Source organism: Styela clava, chromosome 1 (assembly GCF_964204865.1).
Source record: "Styela clava chromosome 1, kaStyClav1.hap1.2, whole genome shotgun sequence".
NCBI classification, from domain to species: domain Eukaryota; kingdom Metazoa; phylum Chordata; class Ascidiacea; order Stolidobranchia; family Styelidae; genus Styela; species Styela clava.
Window position 1 is genome coordinate 29,850,095 of NC_135250.1, and position 27,379 is coordinate 29,877,473.

General features: G+C 36.3%; 1 protein-coding gene across 1 annotated transcript in view; it reads left to right on the forward strand.

Annotated features, from left to right (window-relative positions):
• Nucleotides 1–13,857: 13,857 nt before the first annotated feature.
• LOC120334792 (protein lin-28 homolog A-like) overlaps nt 13,858–27,379 on the forward strand; it is a 37,079-nt gene continuing 23,557 nt past the window's right edge. Inside the window, exon 1 of the mRNA XM_039402298.2 lies at nt 13,858–14,034. Within this exon, the coding sequence (XP_039258232.2) occupies nt 14,025–14,034 (10 nt within the window). The 5' untranslated portion in view covers nt 13,858–14,024. The remainder of the gene's footprint in view (nt 14,035–27,379) is intronic.

The following is a 27,379-nucleotide window of genomic DNA, read 5'->3' on the forward strand; positions in this document are numbered from 1 at the left end:
ACAACTTCATTAATGATTAATGTTTAAAAATTCAGTCATTGGTTTCTAGACCACCCTGAGGGTCTCATTTTTATCTCGATATTTTTTTTATAATTTGAATTTTAAAAACAAATATTTGACAAAATTTCTAAATACTGGGAAAAAACAACTCTGACTTTACTGGATGATTTGCTGAATGTTCTGACACTAATTTGATGATACTCCCATAGTATGTGTACCAGGTTGGGATTAGGCCATAATTTGTTCCGATTTTCCTTATTTTAGTTCTATTACAAGTTCGGGGACTGTCTGTGTTAGCCAAGTGAATATACTCCCCATAAATTTCAGTCCATTTACACAACTTGAGGTAAAGTAAGCGAACAAAATTAGTTACCTCCCGTAGTGTGTGTACCAGGTTGGGATTAGGCCATAATTTTGTTCCGATTTTCCTTATTTTAGTTTTATTACAAGTTCGGGGACTGTCCGCGTTAGCCAAGTGAATATACTCCCCATAAATTTCAGTCCATTTACACAACTTGAGGTAAAGTAAGCGAACAAAATTAGTTACCTCCATATTGGTACGTACTCTTTACTTTACCGCATGCTTTGCTGAAAGTTCTAACACTAATTTGGATAATTACCAGAATTATTGCTAAATTTTAATTAATCTAAATACAATTGATAGAAATTAGTTATATAATTTTATTATCTTTAAGCCAGGAACATATAATCAGCGCAAGAATGAAGAGAGAATTTTAGTAAAAGCAGATGAAGAGTTGCAAATTATTTATAGTTTCAAACTTTTTCCCACCTTAGGGTTTGTTTTGGTAAATAAAGATACCTTTTACATAGGATTTCCTACTATTTTTCATTTTATGTGTTTAATATTATATTAAGTATTTTGATGAACTTTAAAATATTCTATTTTTTATATTTTTGTATAAAAAGTTTTACAAGCCTAATATTATTTCAATTAGTTAAGTCAAAGTTAGATTTTCAAACAATTTCTATTTTATTTTATTTTTGAGATAGGTATCAAAATTCCTTTTGGATTTGGTAATAGTCTTTTTATATTATTCGTTGAATATATTTCTAAAATACCTTCCTAAAGTTTAAACAGAAAAAATGAAATTTTTGAAAACATAAAATTGATATCCTTCTCATAATTTAAAATTTATCTTTGGGAAAATGTAACACATAAAGATACATAGCCTGGTTCTTATACAAACTTATTTTACAAAACAATATTTCTAACTGATGTTTTAACTAATAAAATGTTGAGAAGAAAATACTCATTTAGTATCTGTTTGAATATTTTAACTTTTAGACATGTTTTACCACCATACCACAATTTATTTGTTGAGGGGTAAGGAAAGATCGACCATTTTTTTTTTATATTTTTATTTCCTAATAAAATTGCTTCCATGTGAAATAACAGTTTTCAAGAAAAATAGTCAAATTGTGAAATAGTAAGTAGACCAAACCATTATATTACAAACAATTCTTTAGATGAATTTTTTATAAACACTTAAAAATATTTATTTTGTTCTAATCTGAAACAAAGTATAAGTTTAAAGTCCAAATCCTATATAGGGTTTTCTTTTAATTGAGTCTGTATTACTATATTCAATATTTTTCCTTTGACTTATTTAATTCTTTACCGATGCTGGAAAAGTTTAAGAAAATCTCAAGTTTTGATACTAAGGTAATTTGCGTCATAAGAATGCAAACAACTTCATATAGTCGCCATTTTAAGGCACTTTGAATCAATGCTAATTGAAATCGTAACAAGTATTAAATACACATACATTCTTCTTTCAAAATATCTGCTAACTATTTGCCATCTTAACCTTAAAACTTGCAATAAAACTCGTCTCAATAAAACGATACTAAATTGTCTATCGCGAATCTTTCAATACAAAGTTTTATAGCCTTTACCACAGCGCTTAAGTTATCCGCCATTATTGTGGCGTAACACCCACAACTTTTCTGACCTCTCGACCGCATAACTTTCTGTATATCTACAACTGTTTTGTAAAGATTGTACTTGCTACTTTATAATGATATAATTTATCAAAATTTTGTTTAAAGTGCTATTACTATGCACTTTGAGATATAAAAATCTAAATTCACAAGTGAGATCAAAGCCCTTTCTATAACAATGTGGTTTCCGAACCATCGCTGGCGATTGCTCGCAACAAAATGGCGCATATGTCGAGGAGAAATAGTGCGATAGAATAAACATTTTTTGCAAAGTAATTCTCAATGTCAGGTTCCCTTTTTTCTTTCCCGACCAATGTGAGCATATTGAACCGGCTTTCAACGATACAGGCACGCTGTGTGCCCATATAGGTTATCTTTTGCAGCCGTTGGTGTGTAGTTGGACTTAGATTAGCAGTACTAATGGTGTAGGAAGACCAGTGTAGGTATGTACAAGATTATAAAACGTATTTTTAGCTTTAAAAAGTGTGGTATTTAATGCAGAATAGTATTTTTAAGATGTAAATTTTGAGTTTAGCATAAATTTAAGATTCGGAGGACCACGTGTCGGAGCTTTGCCCGACTGGTGTTTTTGCTTTTCAAAATGGTGGACCGCTATTCGACATTTTGCATGGTAGTTACGTTCTTGCTACATCCTAGCATTAATTTAATGTAGTCCAGCTCTTGCTTATTTGCACGTGTGTTTACGCACAAACATGTGTAACCACTCATGCGTTTAAAATTTTCCCGCCATTACGATTTAGTTGTGCATTGTTATATAACAATTGGAACCCTCAAAAATCAGAAATGGCGGCCGTATCTCACATATAAGAGAATTCATTTGATATGCAAAGAGTGCGCCTCTGAAATTTCGCGTTTTATATTAGCGCAAATGGTACCTTGTGAGTGTAACAGCCTATTTCTGATACGTTTTCAATCTTCACTCCGAGCAAGGCACCAGACAAGAAGCCATTTATACACACGAATCTACTTAGATCATATATAATATGTTTATGTGATATGCAGAGAGTATGCTTTGGCGCTCCAGAAGTGTATGTACCAATATGAAGGTAACTAATTTCGTTCGCCTACTTTACTTCAAGTTGTGTAGAGGAACTGAAACCTATGAGCAGGGGTATATTCACTTAGCTAACACAGACAGTGCCCGAACTCGTAATAGAACTAAAATAATGAAAATTGGAATAAAAATATGGCCTAACCCTAACCTGGTACATACACTACTAGAGTACTCACGCTTTTGCAATTTTGCTTTTTATATTAGCGCAGACATGGCTTCGTAAATATACATAACCTAATCCGAACGAAGGTGTAAACAAGTCGCTACTCATACGCACTGAATTATCATGTATTTTGTGAAGTCAGGAATCGTTCTGGTTTGTCATACACCCTTTCCTAATGCTCCCTCTTGCTTTGCATTGGCGATTTTCCTTCTAATGATGCTTTTGTGTTTAATGATATGATTTGTGTTGGTCAGACGATTCAATAATGTCCGGTTGAAATAAATTTTTGCTTAGTAACCATCTTCAACTTCTCTATAAATGTTTTCTAAACAATTTCATGTAATTTATCCATAACTTGGCCTTTATTCAGCAATGAATACTGATACCCACTTATCCAATTACGGATAACTTGAAACAATAGTTTCACCACTATTATTTTTTACATATAGGGCACTGAAGGGTTAAGTACTTAGGGCCTGTGAGAGGCGTGATCCGACCCTGGCAGTAGCTGGCAACGCTTCTATCAATACTAATTTCACTTATAATTATACGGCAAGGAAACTTGAGCAGATCTTATCGTATCAATTATTGCTTGCAAATCTCTGTGAGTTGTCTTTGTAATTTAAATAAAAGGCTAGATACTTTGCATTGAACAAAATTTATCAAAACTATGAAAGGTTTTCATGTGCCATTGGTCACTTTTCTATCAGTACTCGTTGAGGGCTCGAGAGCATGTTTTGAACAAACTTGCATTTTAAATATGATGCATTTTTGAGAGGCAAATTCTACGATCAAATACAAAATTCGAATACAAAAATGAACTCTTACATTACCGTATAAATAAATGGTGTATAGCATTCGGACGCTTGCTTTCTGCTCCATCCTAAAATACAAAGAACAAAATGCATAAATTACTCAATTATTACTACGAAAATGAAGAAAATCTATCTATCTATTAGTACTCACTAAGAGCCCGAGATTTTGCTAGTATTTGAAATGCACATGCTACGCTCAAGTAATAGCTTTAATGTATATTTCGAAAATAAAACATTTTCATACGGGTGTCCATAAAAGTCCCTTTACAATTTCAATTTTGTTATGAAGTCAGTTCTCAATATATCTTAACCAGGTTTGTTATTTTTTAATCAGTAATTGTTAAAGTATTTCTACTTCTGTGAGGGCCAAAAACGATACATGATATCGATGCTTTCCCTTCGCAATTTACTAAATTTGAAGACATTATGGACAACCTATTATGACGTGTTCGGGCTTAATAATAGTATTCAAACGCTTGCAGTGTAGAGCAAGATGCAATCAAAAAACAGAAGCCATGAATCCCGCAATTACTTATACGTAAATGAAGAAAATTTATTTAACAATTGAACTTGTACTGTACCTGAAAGTTTCAGTAAACTAAGACGCTTTGCTTCAAGGTTATGGCTAAAATATAGTCCAAATGACGTGGGTTCTATTTTGAACCATTTTTTGCGTATGATTGTACCCAAATGTTGTAGTAATCCAGAAAACTTTGCACATTTAACACTTGAACTTCTGTTTGTTTATGATTGTACTCAAAAGTTTCACCAATCTACGACACTTTGCGCAAAATTTGCACAAAAGTTATGTTCTTTCTAGTCTAGAATATGTTACAAATGACCTGGGCTCTGTTTGTGATCCACTTTTGCTTGTTTTCTTTGACACAACATTTTTGAAGAGTCATTTTGGAAGATCGTACGCTTTGAAAATGAAGGAAATTCATTTAACACTTAAACTTCTGTTTGTGTATTATTGTACCCAAAAGTTTCAGAAATGTAGGTTAATTTGCACAAAAGTTAGGTTCGCTTTAGAATATGATCCAAATGAGTTCTTTTTTTAGCCCTTTTGGTTGTTTCTTTTGGCGCAGCGGCGTGGTCATTTTACAAGAGCGTACGCCTCGCCACAAAAGAGAGGCTTCCATACTCGAGGTCAGAGCCAGTGTACCGTATCGACTGATTTTATCACAGTTAAGTAAAGGCTACTGCGATTATAGCGAGGCTTGTTAGCTCAATAGCCCGACATTCCTCGGCCGAACCGGCGACTTTAAGTCTACCATTTTGCAGCGATCGTTTTATGCGGCAATACTCTGTATTTATTATCAATATTGAAATGATAGATAGGGTGTCCATAATGTCCTAAAAAATTTTAAAATTGAAAAGGGAATTTTTCAAACCATATATTGTTTTGACCCTATATTATATCATATGGTGTCCATAAAGTCCCTTTACAATTGCAATTTTGTTATGAAGTCAGTTCTCAATATATCTCAACAAAGTTTGTTGTTTTTTATTCAGTACTTGTTTGAGTATTTTTACTTCATTTAATACACCTCTAACGGCTAAAGAACTATATAAGGTATCAACATGTTTCCTTTAAAATAAAAAATAATGAGTCATGTTCCAACTGTTCATAGAGTCATGCTCCAAATTTTGTTATGAAGTCAGTTCTCAAAATATTGTAACTAGGTTTGTTTTATTCAAATCAGTAATTGTTCAAGTATTCTTACTTCATTCAATACATCCGTGAGGGCCAAAACAATATATGGTAACCATATATCGATAATTTCTTCTGCGAATAATGTTTTTATGAACGACCACTATATCCAGGGCAAAAAATTCAACAAAGGTTTAAATCAATAAATCGCTTATATTTCATCAGTGGTCGTTCCAATTTTTTTCTATTAGTACCATTCCACTTTCAGTGGATCAGTTTAATTGATCCAACTTTTGGCAAAGCCTTATAAAATATATTCCAAAGAATATCGCCCGATTGTTGTAGTCGTAACAACTAAAAGTTTATTTGTTTTTGTTTATGGATGGTTCTTATTGTGCGTGTAGCTCTCATTTATCATACAATAAAATTAACAATTAAACTTACAATTGTTGTTACTATAAATTTAGGCGAAATTTCAAATTAATATTGCTGTAGGGTCGGGCGAAATATTTCAACACCCTGCGTATGTAAAAATATAGTGTACATCTCTAAAAGATATAACAAACTAAACAACTGAATAATCTCATAAGGCGGCAACAGCTTCATTTCCATATATCTCGATAAATATTAAAAATGAGATACGAATTACTTGCCTAATCAATTTTAGTATTAATTGAATAAATGGTGTCGCTGACATGATGACTTTTGATAGTCTTTTCGCGACCTCTCGTCCATTGCAGTTCAAATATTGTATGTTTTTCTTTCAATGAATTTATTTAATTTTTACAATTTGTTTAAGTGTACAATGTTTTTGCACGACGAAAAATGATTATCTGAATCTAAAGCAGAACTAATGTCCTGGTAACGACTTACTTGTGTAAATAATGTTTCTCAGCTGTTTTTGCAATTAGCGCTCACCCGCAACTTCGCTCAGAGATGAGTCGTCTTTACTTCTTGAGTGACTGCTTGTAATTTTTTCCAGGGCTGAGTTTCCTTTACTTATTGAGTAAGAGCAACTTTTTGGGATCACGGTCATGGGGACCTTTTCCCTTCGCTCAATAATGAGTCTCCTTTACTCCTGAGTGAGTGCCTGTATCTTTACTCAGAGATGAGCCTCCTTTACTTGTGAGCTAGTGGCCGTAACTTTGCTCAGAGATGAGTCTCCCTAACTTGTGAGCGAGTGCCTGTAACTTTCTCAAAGGGCTCCATGAGAGAAACCTAAGAGTTCCGTGAGCTATTCATTTATTTATAAAAATACTGAATTGGCTAATTTTGTAACTGTCCGAAAAAGCAATAAAAGCGTCAATGAGATTTGACAACGGTAGCGTAGAAATGTGGCAACAAGGCGGTAATTCAAATATGACATTATCTATAAGTTCCAATAGATAATTTTTATATTTATAAAATTTAATGTGAGGCTCCGTAAATAATAGTCAACTTTTTCGCGGGATCCATAACACCAACGTTTGAGAACCACTGCATTATACTTCTGAGTGGATAAAAATGAAATTTTTTTTCAAAATTCTGTTTTTTAAAAATAATTTATTTCACAAACTGTTTCGCTATATTCATTTGCTTTTCTCATAACAAAGGGCGCTTCAGAAGTGTGTATATCAATATGGAGGTAACTAATTTTGTGCGCCTACTTCACATCAAGTTGTGTAAAGGGACTGGAACCTATGGGCAGGGGGTATATTCACTCAGCTAACAGACAGTCCCTGAACTCGTAAGCGAACTAAAATAAGGAAATATTCGTAAAAAAAATCATTGTCTAACCCTAACCTGGAACACATACTACGCAAGTATCAAAAAAAGAACCTCACCACTCATCCTCGCCTACATTAAGATTAATTACTTTCAATGACACACTTGACAAACTGTGTTGAGCCGTGAAAAAATATTCTGTTAGTTCGACCTGCTCAATTAAAGATTAAGTGGAATCGTTTTGCTATTTTAAATGGGGCCTGCGGAATCGGTATTTCCGAGTATTTGAGTTAAATACAGTTGTGCTTATATTTATGGAAGGCTTCTATTTTAAATCCCCAAGCTTGGGCGTAGCTATGAATTTTCAAAGAGGGGATGGGGGTCTGAAATGCCTAATTGCCAAGCTTGACCGTAACACAGAGAGGGCCCGGCTGAAAAACATGGATTTACTTGAGTCTTGAGAGTATAAAATGCGTTTCAAACTACGAAAAATTGCTTTGTATAAAACCGGAAATTTTTGTGTTTTACACTTTCGACCACCTCACCTGCGTTTGAAGCTACGAAAAATTGATATATATATATTTTGATTTCAAAGGGGGCGGTCCGATCTTCACTCCCTTGTATTGTAAGATAAACAGTTACGCGTGTGGCTTCATTTATTCATATAATAATAATTCCAATTTTAGCCAGGCTAATATCTTCGGACTTCGATCTGCTGGGCCTGAAATAAAATTTCCAATAAGCTTATGTATTCGTTCAGAATACATAACATAAAGTAAAAAAAGAGCGCCAGTCCGCTCCTTGGTATGGTCATTGTAAAATAAACATTAAGGTGGCACGTCACTCGGTTTAATCAGATAATCGTATCTTAGCCAGGCTAGGGTTCCCAGACTTCGATCTGGGCCGCAAAATAATATTTCCAATAAATTCACGTATTCGTTCAGAATACATAAAATAAAGTAGCATGTATCTAGCCATACGCGAGGGTATGAACTTTTATATTATAAACAAGGAATAAATTATGCATTTTTCGCTACCTTAAAATAACAGGGGAATTTCAAATGCTGTTTTCCTGCGTCACTTATGAAATTGCCTCAAAATGAAATTCAAATTTGCAGATGGGATTTGGTGATGAGGATATAAAGATAGGAATATTTTGAAGAATTTTCTATGAATAAGTATAGGGGGTGCTTTAAATAGAATGTCGAACCGGAAAAAATGTGATATTTCCTTAAATGTCAGTAATCCAATGATCTCCACATTATTAGATTGGCCACAGGCTACGATGGCTTTTTATTATTAACGTCACACATATTATATATGATGAAACCGTGTTAAAAGCAGTACTAAGTATTTCTATGGAAGAACAGAAATATCAATACATTGCATAACAGAATATTTCATATGCACGGACTAAAACGATAAAAATCGTGAAAATTAATGTTGAGGTAGAAGTACGACTGGCTATGGTGCTCCCGAAGTATGCGAACCAAGATGGCGGACATCGGAACGTAACTTGGGTAACAGGTTAGAGTTAGGCGATAATTTTTTTCCAATTTTCCTTATTTTAGTCCTATTATCAGTTCGAAGACTAGCCAAGAGCCTTCCGTAGTATTTATACCTAAAATTATGGCCTAACCCTAACCTAGTACACATATTACATTCCGATGTCCGCCATCTTGGTTCGCATACTTCGGGAGCCCCGAATATTCTGTCGCGTTGGGATAGATTATATGCACAAAAACAAGCTTAAGTATAGCATCCATTAAATAAATGTACATGAAATGTAAAATTCTTAATTGTCGTAATTTGATGTTGACAAAATTAATTTATTCTTCAAGGTTTTTTCTTGGCTTTTCTCCTTTTTAACGGTCAAATATTAACAGATTATTACAAGTGTGTTGAATAGAAAAGAAAAACATCAGGTATCGCTTATTGAGAACCCATGCGTTAGCCCCACGTTTCCCAGCTGGGGAGAAATTACCCCAATCGTGGGAGAAATTCTCCTCGGAATCGGAACAAATTTTGTCGGCCTTGAGACGGGGTTCTTCCCACATCGACACCGGTTGGATTGAATTTAGTTTCAGCGCCGATTTTGCAGAAAAATTGTCATACAGACGGATTAGAGTATTCGCCAAAGTTAACCCGCGGATATACACATGGGTTCAAATGTACGATCACCAAGTTACCCAGTTGGGAAAACATACTTCCCAGAGACAAATTTTTTTGTTCCTGGGGTGGAATTTATTTCTGTATTTGGTGAAGTATTACTAATCTCCTTCAGTATTTTACCATTACTACTACTCTAATCAAGTCCATGCTTCCGAAAACAAATAACTAAGTAATTCCATATCCGAAAAGTACTGATAAACGGGTAAGAGGCCGGGGTTCGCCAAATGAATAAACCGTCTTATCGGCTCTCCTCTCTCCCAAGATAAATATGTGAATCCTATTTTTATGCATACATTATGAACTATGCAAAAGTTATAGTGTGAATTGCGCATCGTACTTGCTAAGAATCCTGTATTCGCTTACCTCCCCCTCCAATAATTGTCTGCGGTAAAAAAATGAATAAATACTGGGAATACGCATAGCCAGGGATAGATAAAAGGATCCAAAATAGGAAAAGGAAGAAAAATCAACGAATGAGTTTGGGAACCACTGAGTCATAGCAAGTTTGAAATATTTTGGAAACCTTAGCCAAGTGCAGGCAAATTCTCCTCTAATAATTCCATGCATATTAGATTTCAACTTTGTATTGATGTGGTATCGAGGCCTGTGGTCTGAACGTCACAGAGAAATTACTTCTTCGACAGCATATAATTTATGTCGTATATGTAGTATTGCTTTTTGTAGTCCTTTAGCCTGTTTATCAGGTTAGCACAGAGGCGAAGTCAACAATAATTAACAAGCTAGATCGTAACAGATAGCCAGTCCGGGTTGGCTTCAAGGGTCATGACAGTTTGAAACGCGTTCAAGCTACAAAAAATTGCTATGTTTGATACAGAAGAATGATTTTTTTTTAAATCCATCTCACTCTCCTGGGTTCCCCCATGCTAGTAAGGCATAAATGAATGTGAGGTGTTGGGGATATACATGAACCGTGGTGTTCGTAAAGTCCTATATTGAATTAGGTAATAGAGTTTTGATGTGCGATTTTCGTACAAATTATGGTGAGTCTATAAAGTTTTGTTTGAATGCAGTAGTGGGATTCAGCCCGTTCGCACCGGTTCTATAGAATCGTCTCACGGAATTTTATGAGATCAGCGAACCGGTTAGCATCACTGGTTACTGTCAATTTTCTGTTTGTAACAGAACCGGCTGAAAAAATATGACTTTTATGAAGGAACCGACTGACAAAAAATTGTGAATTCCACCACTGGTTGTTTGTGATTGTATCCAAAAGTTTCGGCAATCCAGGACGCTTCGCCCAAAAGTTATGTTCTCTCTGGAATATGTTCAGAAAATTTGGACGAGCAACGGCAAATCATTTCTAATATAAATCCGTAATGTATTTCTCTTATATTCATATTGTCAGATGTTCTTAGCGCAAATTGTTGGCGTTGTACTTTGGACATTACTGAATGGCACCCCGCTGTTTTGCTTCGAGTAGTTTGGAACGGCGCCAAACGGTTGAGTTAACAAAAAACCATTCAAGCCTATATTGTTAGGTCATTGCATAAATTTGGTTAGAGTTAGAGTTAGGCCATGATTTTACTCCGATTATCCCTTATTTAGTTCTATTACGAGTTCCGCGACTGTTTTATGTTAGTCAAGTGAATATACCCCTGCCCATAAGTTTCAGTTCCTTTACACAACCTGATGTAAAGTAAACAAACTAAATTAGTTACCTCCATATTGTGGTACAAATACTTATGGAGCGCAATTTTGGTTCTACTGATTGTTCTGAAGTTCTGAACCCTGAAGGATATCATATAGGATTGTGTTTTTGTTTGCCATTCTTTATGCAGAGCAGTAAGTCTCAAGCTTTTTTCTATTGTGACCCATTTTTATTGCACAAAAATTTTGTGGCATATTGATATTTTTATGCAAAACTACAGAAAAAACAAAATCTTTACGCAAAATATACATTTTAACTTCTTTGATCAGAATGGGTATTATAACTCAGTAGCATTAAACAGCAGTCCGGGGTTATTGCATTGGCAGTGAGAACAATAAAATTTCCTGATTTTTTTTAACAGTATGGTAATATATCTCGCATATACTAAACCGCTACCACCATAACGACGGTATAAAATTTGGACATCGTACGGCGCGAGTAATAAAAATAAAACTGTATAAAACGATCTATACTAGTTATTTTATCGAATATAGTACGGACAAGTTTGGACAAAACATGGCGCAGGTATAAAATTGCAATATCCGAAAACGAAACTCTGATTGAATATTTCCTTTCTTGCGGTTTTGTGAAGGTTGAAAGCGCATTAATCAAAAAGTTTTGACAACTCCTACGTAATGCAGCGTATAGCACGCCTAACGCTCGATTGCAACTTTTCAGTACGTTTTCGACTTTTAGTTCATAGCTCGAGACCAGGTTATTAGCCATAATTTTAAGTTTGTGTTGGCCAAGTGAATATACCCCCTGCCCATAAGCTTCCGTCCCTCAACTTGATGTAAAGTAGGCGAACAAAATTAGTTACCTTCATATTGGTACACACAATTATGTAGCGCCTCTATCAGTACTCTTACCACGTTTATTTGAGGGCTCGGGACCTTGCTTTGAGCAAATTTGCAAGTCTTCGATCAGTACTATTTCCACTTTTAATTGGGCGATCAGGAGCTAACTTTGATCAAACTTGCAACTCTTCTATCAGTAGCCTACTCTTACCACTTTTAGTTGAGAGCTCGGGACCTTGTTTTGAGCAAACTTGCAACCCTTCTATCGTTTTCTTTTTCTGTTTTTAGTTGGGCGATCAGGACCTAGCTTTGAGCAAACTTACAACTCTTCTATTAGTACTATTTCCACTTTGAGTTGGGCGATCAGGAGCTAACTTTGAGCAAACATGAAACTTTTCTATCAGTACTCTTTCCACGTTTAGTTGGGGAATCGGGACCTTGCTTTGAGCAAACTTGCAACTCTTCTATCAGTACTCTTTCCACGTTTAGTTGGGGAATCGGGACCTTGCTTTGATCAAACTTGCAACTCTTCTATCAGTACTCTTTCCACGTTTAGTTGGGGAATCGGGACCTTGCTTTGAGCAAACTTGCAACTCTTCTATCAGTACTCTTTCCACGTCCAGTTGGGGAATCGGGACCTCGCTTTGAGCAAACTTGCAACTCTTCTATCAGTACTCTTTCCACGTTTAGTTGGGGAATCGGGACCGTGCTTTGAGCAAACTTGCAACTCTTCTATCAGTACTCTTTCCACGTTTAGTTGGGGAATCGGGACCTCGCTTTGAGCAAACTTGCAACTCTTCTATCAGTACTCTTTCCACGTTTAGTTTGGGAATCGGGACCTTGCTTTGAGCAAACTTGCAACTCTTTTATCAGTACTCTTTCCACGTTTAGTTTGGGAATCGGGACCTCGCTTTGAGCAAACTTGCAACTCTTCTATCAGTACTATTTCCACTTTGAGTTGGGCGATCAGGAGCTAACTTTGGGCAAACATGCAACTTTTCTATCAGTAGCCTACTATTTCCACGTTTAGTTGGGGAATCGGGACATTGCTTTGATCAAACTTACAACTCTTCTATCAGTACTCTTTCCACTTTTCGTTGAGATTTCAGTACCTTGCCTTGAGCAAACTTGCAACTCCTATATTAGCGCTCTTTCCGCTTTTAGTTGCGGACTCGGGACATTGCTACGAGCAAAAGTATAACTTACTTATCTATTATAAAAATACGATTCTTAGTCTGATAGCCGCCATTATTTTGCCGTGAGTTAGAATAATTTGAGATTACAAAACCAGCAATGTCACGCTTCATTGGTCTATCGAAATCAAATATTGTGTCATAGATACATATTACATAAATAATGAAAATGATTAGAAATCACCTAATCTGAGCCAATATATGCAAAACTGGACATTTTGGAAGCAATATGACCTATTTACCCTATTTAGAAAATTTGTTTTCGAAATTTTCGCACTAATGGGTATTTATTGGAACCATTTACGAGAAGACTAATGTCTGAGCTTTCGATTTTATCATAACTCTTACTTTGTATTTTAATACATTCTCCAAGAGCTTCACACGGAGCTCAAGTCTCATTTGAGAAAAACCTAGGGGCTCTGCAAGCTATTCGTTTACATATTAAAAACTGATTTGGCTGATTTTGTAAGTGTCCAAAAAAGAAATAACGGCATTAATAAAATTTAACAACGGTAACGTCAAAATGTGGCAACAACGCGGTAATTCAGACATTATTTATGAGTTCGAGATAACTTTTATTCACTCAGTAAATTGGCTACCTCGAATTTTCAATTCGATTTAGAATCTCATTTCATTTTCTTTGTATGTTTCAGCCTAATATATACTAGTTATCCAAATTTCCATGGATATAACTTGGTTAATTATATAGCAAAGTTCTGGCAACAGTGCTGAGATGAGATAAAGGACAAACGGATGAAGAAATATTTGAAGACGAAATATTTGAAGTTGGAATTGTAAAAGCATAGAGAAAAATAAAAAGATGGCAACGGGTATGTGTTTAAATTTGTACCGCGAAGTCATTTCGAAAGGGTTTACGAACGACCTATTAATGTGTCCGTAATTATGATGTGTAGAATATTTACATTTGTAGCGCGAACTAATCTTGGGGAGTGATTGCAAGTTAACAATCAATGTGTCTGTACGTATTTTGTTAAAAGGTTATAAAAGCTTAAGGAAGTTAAAAATACTTTGAATTTGTAGCGCAAGTTTTTTTGGGACGGGTTTAGGAGTTAACAATCAATAATTCTCAGTGTGTTTTGCTGAATGTAGTGTAAAAGCCTAGAGAAAAATATAAAGATGGCAAAGGGTGGAAGTATTTATTAAATTTATAGCGCGAAATATTATTGAAAAGGGTTTCTGGGCTAACAGTTAGTGTGGGTGTATGTTTAAATTTAAAGCGCGAATTATTTTTAGAAAGGAGCTTACGAGTTAACAATCAATGTGTCTGAATGAGTTTTGTTGAACTGGTTGTAAAGTTTGAAAAAATACAAATTGCTTTTGATGGCATTGAACCTCCCACATAACCTTCTAGTATTCTAGTATTCTAGTATTCGGCTTTCTAGTAGTTGCAGGCACAAAAAAGGCATCGTAACCATAGATAATGAATTGGACTCAGGAATATGCTTTGTAACGCATGAGAATTGGAATTGCTCGCATGTATCAGATTAAAATTAATTAAAATTCGTTTCCCGGGCAACGCACCATTCAAAATTGGCATTTCTCCGCGCACATTTTTCTCTGTGGACCGCAGGTTGCACACTACTGGCTTAAAGCAAAAGCTTAAAAAACGCGGTATATACAGTTAATTGGCCGCTCGTTTTCCACAATAGAAAAAGCTATCAAAACTGTTTAATTACTATGTTACCTGAAAGATTAAGTGTGGTTGCAATTGAACACAAGATGGCTGAAGAAATCCCTATTGTTTTTACAAATGTAGCCTTCCGGTGTTTTTAATTATCTCTTGACGGTGATCTATCATTCAGAAATAAATCTCCGAAGAATTCAAACTATTTTTCGTTCTTGGCATTACGTATTGGTTTTTATTTGAAGATTAGGCCGAGATAATACGAAGCGTGTATCTGAGCTTCATAGTGTGGCATTTATTTTTAATTTAAGTTACATTTTTAATTTTATTTAAAGCACTTGCCCTCAACAACGCCATAAAAAAGACTTACTGATATTTAGGAAGGTACTATGTTATTGGAAAGCCCGAATACCCCGGGTTTGGCATACAATACAATATACCAGTGGGTCGCACCCTGCTATGGCCCGTTGGCATTGCCATTGGCAGCATCAGGCGATCAGATTGAATTACCCAACAGGCCGTATTTGGCCCATGTCAGGGTTACCCATTGCCGCTATACCGAATTTCTGATGTATTTCATTTGGTTTATGGGCACACCTTCATATGCCATTCGGTAAAAAAATAAACATTCAGCTGCAATTTTTTCTGACGTCGTAGTGACCCTATTAGAATAAGTATAAGTTATTTCGACTCCATAATCAGCATAATAGACGATAAAATAATTGATGAAAATAAAACAAATAAAACTGATTATCGAATCGGGAGAGCAAACAAAACTTAAGTAAGGTTTAAAACGTACATATTTCAAATTGAAAGGTGTTCTCAACAGAAAAGGTACGTGTTGTTCACCCGACAAGGCCCTATACTTTGAAAAGGAGCCACGGCCACAATTCATAAAAGTTTGATTTATTCCACCCGTAATATTGTCGTTTCGAGACTGCGCGTAGTTCACAAACCAAATTCTGTATGGGCGTTTGAATCTACTAAAAGGCTTCAGTGAGAAGTTAAAGGTTTAGTTCATGGGTGCACCTTTATATGACATTCAGATATGACATTCGGTAACAAAAATTCGGCACTTTGGCGATCATATTAGTCTTTGAAAGCGAACCACGGCCGTCATGAAAGCTTGCGAACAACTAGCCCATCACACTCGTTTCGAGTTCACAAACCAAATTTTGTGTGGGCGTTTAAACCTACGTTTAACCTTATTTACACCTCGGAGGCAAAATATTCGAAGTATGTACTTATCTTTAATCCTATCTATAATGATACTGCCTCGCACAAGAACGCTATTGTATATAGGCAATTGAAACTAGGATACTGTTAACTTTGAACTAGTAGTATAATATCAGTCTAAATGATAATAGTAAAAAGGCATGATTGGTAGGAAATAAACAAAATTCAATGCCAATATGGTCCAATGTTCTATAATAACTAGGGCGCCATCGATCCATTAAATTCTGATGAAACAAAAAACATTTCACAAGACGTTCATTCACAATAAGAATTTTAATTGCCAAGTTGTACCCAGTTTGTGTTGGGGTCCCGATCCCCAGTGCCCCAACCCCACCCTACAGGGTAACTCCCCTGTGGTGTGAAGCTAGCTATAGTGATTCTGCTAACACGTACGTATATACGAGATTTGAAATTAGCAGGTTAACCAGGGGTGGGCAACATACGGCCCGCGGGCCGGGTCCGGCCCGCGACGAGATTTTGACCGGCCCGCTGACTGTATCCAACCATGCTCTGTAATATGGTCCGACGCATCATTCCTGAAAGTTGCCGATCGCTCTACTCTCACCGCGCTGTCAGTGCGAGCTGTTGAAATAAACAATTGCCTTAGTGAACAAACAATTGCGTTAGCACACTTGTTAAACAAACAATATAAGGTCAAAGCAGAGAGCGTTGTAAACATTCCCCACTACTGTTATCAGTTATATTTATATTTAGATTCTAAATATTTTAGAAATTACATTTCATATCAAGTTTTATTAACCATAGAATATCCCAAGAAACGTAAAGTTGACAGAGCGTGTCGAGCATTTAACGAAGATTGGATACCGAAGTATTTTTTGTAATAATCCGGCCCGCCGAGAACTTCATTTTCCAACATCTGGCCCGCTGATTAGAGAAGTTGCCCACCCCTGGTATTGAAGGTCTAAAAACATTTCAAGCTACAAAAATTGGTATGTATGATACAGCGCCGTTTCGATCTTTCCAATTTACCAAAAATGATGCGTTAACTCTGTATTTGGAAACTATAATATGGAAATACAACTACGCTATCATTTATCGCGGGGGTGGGCACTTAGACTTACCGGCCATGTGAGGTGTGACGTAAAAGTTACAATTTGGGAACAATATTTACAGTGCTACAAAAGCAAAAGTGGGAAACAATAAATCCTCGTGCCAAAACTAAATTTAATCGTAATCCCAACAAATTCTTTGAGCTATTTTTTAGCTAAAACATCAAAATTTGGTTTTAGTTTGGTTGCGGCAGCATCGGGCGGGCCAAATTGAATTACCGAACGGGCCGGATTTAGCTCGCGCGGGCCGAAGTTTTCCTATGTCAGATTTATCGCGTGGGTGTTTATTTTGAATATTACTTTTGACAACGCCCTCGACACGCCAGATAGGAGTATTTTGTTCCGTTGACCGAACCCACAATGATAAAAATATTTTCTCGTGATCGTAGTAAACAACTCCTTTTGTGTACTCGTGATATGAGATAATAAACCCATATCGCTATTCATGAAATTCTTTCACCAACGTAATGTGTGTTTACCTGTGGTAATGATTCTTGAAATTTCATAATCTTTTCAATAATAATATCTAGTACCGTGTTGCTTTCGAATATTTCATGTCAGTGGTATAAAACTGTGTCTCGCGGGCCAACTACGCCAACTTAGATGTAATAGTTTAACACTTCACGTTTTTACCTTTTTGTGATCTAGATTCCGCCAATTGTTTCGTCATTATCGAAGTTTGAGCACGTGTATATTGCTAACAATTCAATTATACCGGTATCTTAATTATACATACCCTCACCGGTATCGGCCACTTGCGTGCGCATCCCTCTACCGACCCTCGAATATCCGTCCGCTTCTAATTTTGGCCCTCGGTCAGTTAACTCTGGGAACCACTGTTTTATGCGCTACCTTTGACAATAAAACCCCACAAATGAATGCAAAGGAATAAACACATTACATTGAATTAGCCAAATCTTGGCCAGTTTACATTATATTAATGTCGTCATCGCGAATTGTACATAGTGACGGCTTTTGCTCGCGGCCCCAACGTAAATCAATCTGTTGCCCGCTAGGGAAGAGGGTGGCCCGCCGAAAAAAAAATTGGCTTTAGTTCAGATAAACCGGCCTGTTAATTCAATATCAATGTTATCAATGTTATTCAATATCAATGTTATCTAGTGGCCCTTAAAGTACACAATCCGTGGCCCACTAGGAGGGCTGATGGCCCGTCGATAAACCTTGGCTAAGTGAAAGAGCCTTGAACTTAGCTATGTTGGTGTCACTGATTAAATAGGTTTGAAATCGACCCAGACTGTATTCAGTAACTGTCATTTCGACTTCAGGGCATAAAATAGTTGTTAAGTCAGTATACAGTGCCACATGGACGTTTGAATTTCTCTAGTTATCTTATATTCCATTTTTGACGTCGTCGATTATGTAAGACATGTATTCTCATTAATGTGATTTTAGCATGTATTCACAAATGCACCGAAGGTCGATGACCAAGCTACTTTTAAATTTAGGTTTTTACATTTTATAACTGTTTTTAAGTTTTGATGCTGTGCTTATCAGTGCCTTTCATTACGGAATATACGATTCAGCATTGCCTACGCAATTTATTACTCCCGGGGAGTGGTAGCGTATACTTTTTGAGTTAAAATAGCTTAAAATCGTTTGTGTTATTTGCTCTTTCGCCACCTTAGTTCAAATAAACCGCTAATTTAATGCTTCACGACTTACGTATCAGTGACTTCTTGTCCTAGAGCGTGTGTTAAACGCCTTTCATTGCGAACAAGGCCCTAAACAAGCATTGAATGACGTTGAGGAGCGCTCAGAAGTGTGTGTACCAATATGGAGGTAACTAATTTTGTTCGCCTACTTTACATCAAGTTGTGTAAAGGGACTGAAACCTATGGGCAGGTAGAATATTCACTTGACACATACAGTCCCGAACTCGTAATGGAACTAAAAATGAAAAATCGAAATAAAAATTATGGTCTTACCCTAACCTAGTACACGGGAGTACACATGAAGGAGAGATAACATTTAAAAAAGGAATCTTCCTGGTTTAGCAATGTCTACGCAATTTATTACATCCTGGCGAGGTGGCGTAAAATTGTCGAGTTCAAATCGCTTAAAATCGTTCGTATGTTTTGCTCTTTTTCCACCTCAGTTTAAATAAACCCGCCTGCTAAGTCAATACCGAAGGGTATTTACTTATCAGATTCCATCATTTGTTCTGATCAGAATCTTAATGAAAAACTTCGGAACTTTAGCTATAATTTTGCGGTTATTACCTGAGCATATATCCCGCCAATGGACAGAATTGGTTAGTTAACTTGAGAATTTTTTAAAATTGATAAACGGTAAAATGGAGACGATTTTATCACTAAGCATACATCGTGTAAGACTTCTTCAGAGTGCGTTTTAATTGTGTGAAATATTTCAATTACTCGTATTTTCAGTTAAATTCACGGGTATTTTTAACAGTGTTTGCCTAGGAAACTATTTTTAGAACCGAGTCAATATTGGTTTACGGAAAGAGTTACTTGTGATTATATCCGCGAAATTTTGAAGCAACATGTATAAAAGGCTGATTTTCAAAAGTTTTCAAAATGAACATTTTTAGCCGCTGGTTGGTAAATTTATACCTTCCGGGGTTATTTATATTTGCCCCCTTTTCATCCTTTGCGCTCAACCTGAACATAGTATGTGTACCAGGTTAGGGTTCAGGTTCAACGTTCCCTCTAAGAGCTTGCTTCGTTGCGCGGAATAGAAGGTCATGTGAGATCCAAAATAAGGTCTGCGCGGAAAATTAGAAAAAATAGAAAAGAACACAACATTTCAAACGAACACGGAATTTATTTATGAACTCAATAATTATGCAGCGCGCGCGGCCCCGCAGCTGCGCAGCTTATAGGGAACGTTGTCAGGTTGTGCGCCATCTTGGTGCACATATTTCGGCAGCGCCCAAATTTGTTTAAAGCTAGTCTCTCGATCATTCGAATGGAAGACTAACAATATATACCAAGCTACCAAAGTTCTATCATTGACTACCCAATACATCACATCCTGGTTGAGTTGTTGACCACGGAAGGTGAACGCTTCAACCCAATACGCGACCCGCGGGCCACAACCCGGCCCACCAAGCCCACTAGTGTGGCCCTCGTCAACACTCAGATTTTGCCCCATCGAGCATAAAATCATAATCCGACAGTTTATGTTAAACGATACGCTCACATGGGTAAAATACATATTGTTTTTGTGCTCTTGTCCGATGCGTTAAGTCGTTCGCCGTTTTGCTTTCATTACTGTAAAGCTAAGCAGTTAGATGTCGGATACTGGGTATATCCCACCGACAAAAAAATGTTGCACGCCTCTTTTAACCACTGGTTCAGAGTTCGGCAAACTATATGAACTAATGGGCCAACTATGCACATTGACATTTTCTTGCGGGCCATATCAATTTCTGCCTCTTGCCCGCGGGTCCCAGTTTGCCGAACACTGCGGCCCACAGAAATATCTTGTGTATTTTTTAAAAAGTTGACAATCATATTGTTAGTACTTATATAACCACCACGATAGGAACCTTTCTATCGTAACCGCACCATTCCCTAGCGATAAGTGATGTGATATTTGGTCTGCAAAATTTCGGCAATACTTGAACGCCGCAATAGACTTTGCACCGTCTTTTGGACACAAAATGGATGATAACTTAGCAAGAGCGTAGCCAGAACAAATTTTTGAAGGGGGGTCAAAATTTTTGTGTATAATTACCTAATATGAAGCTTACTCGTGCCTTTTACTTCGAATAAAGAATATGTAATATTCTCCGAATATCTTAAAAAATCGCTTTACAGACTTACTCCGCTGTCGAAGTTATCCAGGCATATAAGCGCGCACTTTCATCTACCTGGCTTGGTTCGTTTGATGAAAGAAATATTGATAGCAAGCAGTGAAAAGTCAGCTTTTAGCGACACGTCCAAGAATGGAGCAAAATAGTAACAGAACAGACTATGAATTTATGTCTCGCTGCAAATGCCGCAAAATTTTGTATCCATGATGATCATACCCTAAGTATCGTGATTCACTAGCGCAGCGGTTCTCAAACTTATTGTTCGTGCGCACCAAATTATTAGAGAAAAAATTAGGGCACATATACACAAAAAAAAATTCTGTCTTTAAACAAAATTGTATTTTGTGGTCGCAATATCAGTTACCAGTATAACCCAACGCTTTAAACACTGTACCAGCGTCAGTCATTAAATTTGCAACGGAATAGCTATTCTTGCCAAACCCATACATCATTATGTCTACCTCCCTCGACGCCGAGTCGGAAATGAACTTGGAAAGGGCGATATTTCCCGCGCTCATAATATACAATTGTTACGTCATAAAATAACATTATGAAAAAACAATAAACCTTTTGTTCGATAACAATACTTCCGCATATTTGAGGTTTGGAACAATATCAGTTAAATGTTAAAACCGCGGGAAATTGTTAGAGAAATTTCTAAATTAACCTTCGCCTCTTGATGTACGAACTCGAGACCACACCGATCGATTTGAGTTCTCGGAAGTCGGAGATCACTTGATTACAATATGAAACGGGTAATTATGTTTCCATTTGTGGTGAAATTAATTAATTGAAAAATAAAGTTTTTGTGTCTTTCCCTGATGTAATATATTGGATGTACGGCTGGGCATTTCCAAATACCTGATGATTTCAGAATTAAATAGAATAAAAAATACTTGTAATTAAATGTGACTTTTTTATTGTAATAGTTCCTGCAGACACATGAATAAATGAAAACATAGAATCCATCACTCAATTGCTTAGCTGTGCGTTCAAACAAATCCGAATTGCATTGCAAAAATATGGCTTCAATATGGAGAATTGTAGAATTCATCTCTACTTTTGCCGTACAAAAAAAAAACAAGATGGCGGCGATTCGAAATTTTCGTTTTAACCGATTCGAATAATTTACTATTCAATACGAATCAAGGCAGTATAAGTCAATGACCAGAAGAACAGCGATGAGATGCCGAATTTCACTTAAATTAAAGAAAAAAAGTTTCGGCATAAATATTTCCTTGTCTTGGAGGTGTACTGTCAGCAAATATATTTTTAAAGTTATTTCAAAGTTTTATTTTTCCATGGGAAATGAATTTATTGTCTTTACTTGAAAGCTTTGTCTAAGAGGATTAGGGGCGGCGCTGTACATACAAACAATGTTAAAAAATAGCAGAACACGTAAATAAAGGATTAATAACATACATTCCTATATTTAATTAAAGAAAGCGGAAGTTTCTGTTCTTTTGAAGGTGGGGTCAGAGTTCATGCTTGTTCAATGACCCGTGACAATAGTACAAGAAAAAAGTTTAATTGTTTATTTGCCGATTTAATGAGACGCGGCTGAACAAATACAGCCAGCAATACACATGCAACCGACTCCAAATAACACATTGTTACTTTATTTGAATTTATTGGGTAAAATAAAAATACATTATTTGATGACTAAGATGTATTTGCCGCTTTGTATTTGAAATGTATTCAGTATTTTGATGAGTAAACGAAGCTCGCAAAGCCCCTAGGTTTCTCTCACGGAGCCCTGGGCTCCCAATGGGGCACTTTGAGAACCTATGGTCAATTACAGGGGTCGGCAACCTACGGCCCGCGGGCCGGATCCGTCTCGCGGAATAATATAATCCGGCCCGCGACGCTTCACTGAATTATAGTAACAAAACAGCTATTTTGACGATTATATCATTTACGTAACAGAATTTATTGTGAGACACGTGTAGACTAAATTATATTATAATCTAACAGGTATAAAATTCCCAAATACTCATTTAACAAGCCTATAATTTAATTATAATTAGACAAATGGCAACAAACGCCAAAGAGTTGATGCTAAGTGCGAAGGGTTCAATGGCGTCAAAAATATTCAAATGGAATATTTTGAGATGCAATGCAGTGAGAAAATAAATCTATATTCTATTCGAGAAATGAATCACTGCTTGATTTTTATTGTTAAAAGTATCATCCGTTCGGTTTTCAACTTTCTAAAAATATGTGCTACCCGCCAATGACTTGCACCCCCTAATTTTGGCCCGCGAGCGACAAAAGGTTACCGACCGACCCCTGCTCTATCCCATGCAGTGGTCCCAACTTTGTATAAATTTCCCGCCTTTGCTTATTTTGAAATCCCTCAACCTCTAAACCCCACTTAGCTAAAATACTTTTTCGATGAATATCTCATTCAGCCTAATTTTAACTCTTTATTTTTCCTTCACTACACAAAAAAAGCTCAGTTGTTCAATGAATCATTAGTTGGTGAAATCCGCAAATTGCATTCTGGATCCTGTACAGCTTGAATAGGTTATAATACTTGCCTAAAAATACCTTACGTCAGCGATTCCCAAACTTTATGTTCGTGCGGCGCCAAATTATCAGGAAAAAATTCACGGCGCACTTATAAAAATGTTGCTTTTGAATAAAACTCGGTTTTTAATCGTTAAAATGTGTACTTTATGCCTCATCTCTGCGTGATTTTCATTTGTAAATCATTCATGTTCGCTAAACTCGGTTCAGGATGGAGGCAGGCAATATACAACAGAGAGTGAACGACATAGAAAAGTAAATGAATTTATTGATTGATACACACAACATTTAAAATAGAGAACATAATAAATACAATATGGGAAATATTCAATCATATTTTGGTTATGTTTAATAAAATTTTGTTAATTTTTGTGGCTCATTTGGCAACCCGCCACGTCCCACTAGTGTTATAGTCCCGCTTATGTTGTAGTTGCCCATGACCAGCCTTGGCTTTAATCCATATTTTCAGTTCAAAAATTTTTCGAGATATTTTTTGTTCGCTTTGCATTCAGAATTCAAACGCGTTTTGTACTTGAGCTAAAAGTATTGAATTGTAACAAATTCTTCCGGGTAACGAACTGTTTCTCGGTAACAAACCTTTCCCGGTAACGGACTCTTCCAAACAATTCCCGGCAACGAACTCTTTCAAAATCGGTGTGCACTTGAACTTTTGTTTACAAATTCATACAAAAAATTGGGGTCAAAGTTTATGTATTGTGACGTAAAACCATTCAACCATGACTTTTCTAGCACTTGAAAACTCTCAACCTTTTGGCCACAAAGCTAGAAATGTGGTTGCCAATTCCTATGAGGTCCTGAACCACCAACTGTGGAAATATGGGCGCTCCAGATGTGTGTGTACCAATATGGAGGTAACTAATTTTGTTTGCCTACTTTACATCAAGTTGTGTAAAGTGACTGAAACCTATGGGCAGGGGGTATATTGACATGGCTAACACAGACAGTCCCCGAACTCGTATAATTGAACTTAAATAAGGAAACTCGGAATAAAATTATGGCCTAACCCTAACCTGGTACACATACTACAGGAGTATGCGAGTATCGTCATTGCAAATATATACCGGGTGTTCATAAATTCCCGCTTTTTATATTTTCTTTCAGTTTTTGACTTTTTGTGTTTTTGATGTCTCGCTCTGAACAAGACCCTACAAAAGCATAGAGGTAACCATGTTCTGTATGCTCCTTTTCCAACCGGGGCCCCGTGGCCCCCAGGGGGCACAGAGAAGTTGGGAGAAGAGTGACAACGCTAGGCGCAAAACTGATTTCACTTTTACCTTTACACGAAAAGTCGTTTTTCCCAGTTTCATTGCTTGATAAGGTTATTTCACAAGGTGTTTTCACTTTGTTGAGCATGAATTGTTTGGGCATAATGGGATTTAGAATCTACCAATGCTATCAATCAAAATAACACTATAATACTATTGCAATGACAAACACGAGCAATAAAATGTTGGGAACCCATGCTTCAGTTAATAAGTGAATCAATTCATGGGTTAATAGTGACATCACAAGCAAAAGTAACACGGGGGTGGTGGGCGATCGAGTGGTTAAAACCGCCCCCGCGTATCTAGTGGGGTATTTAAATTTAAAAGGGAAATATACATGCTATCATGCACATAACAGACTAAATTACACTATTGAAAATATTGTTGATTCAACTAGAATTCGCAGTGCATCTGCATTCCTAGTCCTAACCTTCCTTGTGGCGGGGGTTGTGTAAAAAAGATTTGATCATAATACAAACAACACGGCAATAACGCTATAGTATCAAACTATCGGTTATCATATTTGTTATATGAAACTGTTTCAATACATCAAGAAGTTTTTTGTTACTAAATTAAAAAATATCGATGTCCTCCGTAATTGGAAAAAGTACAACAAACGTATTAAAAGTAGCGATAATGTTCGTAGTCAGGCTATGAATGTTTTTTTCTTCTTCGGACGGGAAAAGCGGCGCTACAGAAGTGTGTGTACCAATATGGAGGTAACTAAATTTGTTCGCTTACTTTACATCACAGTGTGTAAAGGGGCGGAAACCTATGGGCAGGGAGTATATTCACTTGGCTAACACATACAGTCCCCGAACTCGTAATAGAAACTAAAATAAGGAAAATCGGAATAAAATTATGGCCTAACCCTAACCTGGTACCGTAATAACATGTCTTTGAAGTGCAAGTTAATTGTCTGATTTCGATTCATAGTAAACCTATTTTGAGGGTTTTTAAATCCCCATTACACACCGTTCCATTCCGCAAATTTTGATTGATGGGCGGGTTACAAAAATAGGTGAAAAATAAAGCTATCTTTGTGGGGTAAAAGTGATAAAATACCAACACTGTTTTGTGTTGTTCACGCACTAGGCGCCACATGTGGGTGCCTTTGCGTGGGAAAGAACTCAATGCGCACAATGAGTGATGTAATATTTTACACTCCGCGACTGTTTTTACATTTTGTGACACAAATCACGACGTATTGAAAAAAAAAATTGCCTTGTTAACACTCATTTACGACGAGGTAAAAGTTTGTAAACATATGCATATTTGATAAATGCGATATGTGAGCTTGTATTAGCGCCATGAGTGTATCCAAGATTTTTTTTTTAAATAGGGGATGGGGGGGGGGGGACTTTCAAGAGTTTTAAGGGTCTAAAAAGCGTTTCAAACTACGTTTGTTTTGTTACATTTCGAAAGAATGGTTCCGACCCCCAACCTCCTGTTTTGTGCAACTGACCGATCTGTTACATATATTTAACCGTTGTAAACAAAAATGAATGCATTTCTTAAAAAAATGTTTTATTAAAATTTATTTCCGAAAAACAGGATTTTCATTCCAAATATGAATTTTGAATCAGAATCTGAACAATAATACGAAAATTGATAATGATTAATTTTTAACGCACTTTGAATACAAACTTAGAAACTTTGGCTTACAAGAATCCCAAATTATACAAGGTTGTCCATAAAGTCCCTTTACAATTTTAATTTTGTTATGAAGTCAGTTCTCAATATATCTTAACTAGGTTTGTTGTTTTTTAATCAGTAATTGTTCAAGTATTTTTACTTCATTTAATACATCCGTGAGGGCTAAAACAATATATAGTTTCAATAAATGTCCTTTGCGATTTAAAATTTGTACACCCTATAAATTTGGATAAGCACGATGGTACTAATTTAAACTTCAATATTTTGAATTCAATTTCGCTGTTCTGAACTTTTCTGACATTCCTAACTGTGGTGTCTACATACACCACGCAAAACCGCTCATTCGTACCATACGGGTACAAATAACATCATGGGTTAATGTGGGCTTGTGGTCACTCGCGGTATTACCGCATCGTTGTCAGAGACGATCACGAAACCGCAGAATCCAGCCGTGGTTAATTTAAACCCACGACTTGACTCATAAAAACAAAATGGTGATTAGGAGGTGAAAAATACAGAGTGATCCAGAAGTAGGGTGACAGTTATTATTATTTGATTATTAAAAATCATTTTTTGCTGCTCTCCTTGGTGTTGTTGTGGTAAAAAAACTATACTGGTGACCGTACATTTGAACCCATGTGTATATCCGCGGGTTCAATCTATATGCGGGTGCTAAAACCCGTGGGTTAGGGTTAGTATGGGTTCAAATATCCGTAAAACAAAAAAAATTCCATAGGTGCAATAGTATGCAGGTGCAATTGTCGTGGGTTCAAATGTACGTGGGTTCAAATGTACGGGAACCAACTATACTGTATATGGATAAAAAAAAAAATATATATATAATCTTGAGCATAACTGTGGTTGCATGGAACTCTTTTCACATTTATTTGAGGGTAGAGTAGAGCATTTTCGAATAACTGATGATTTCAGAATTGAATCGAATATTGAATACGT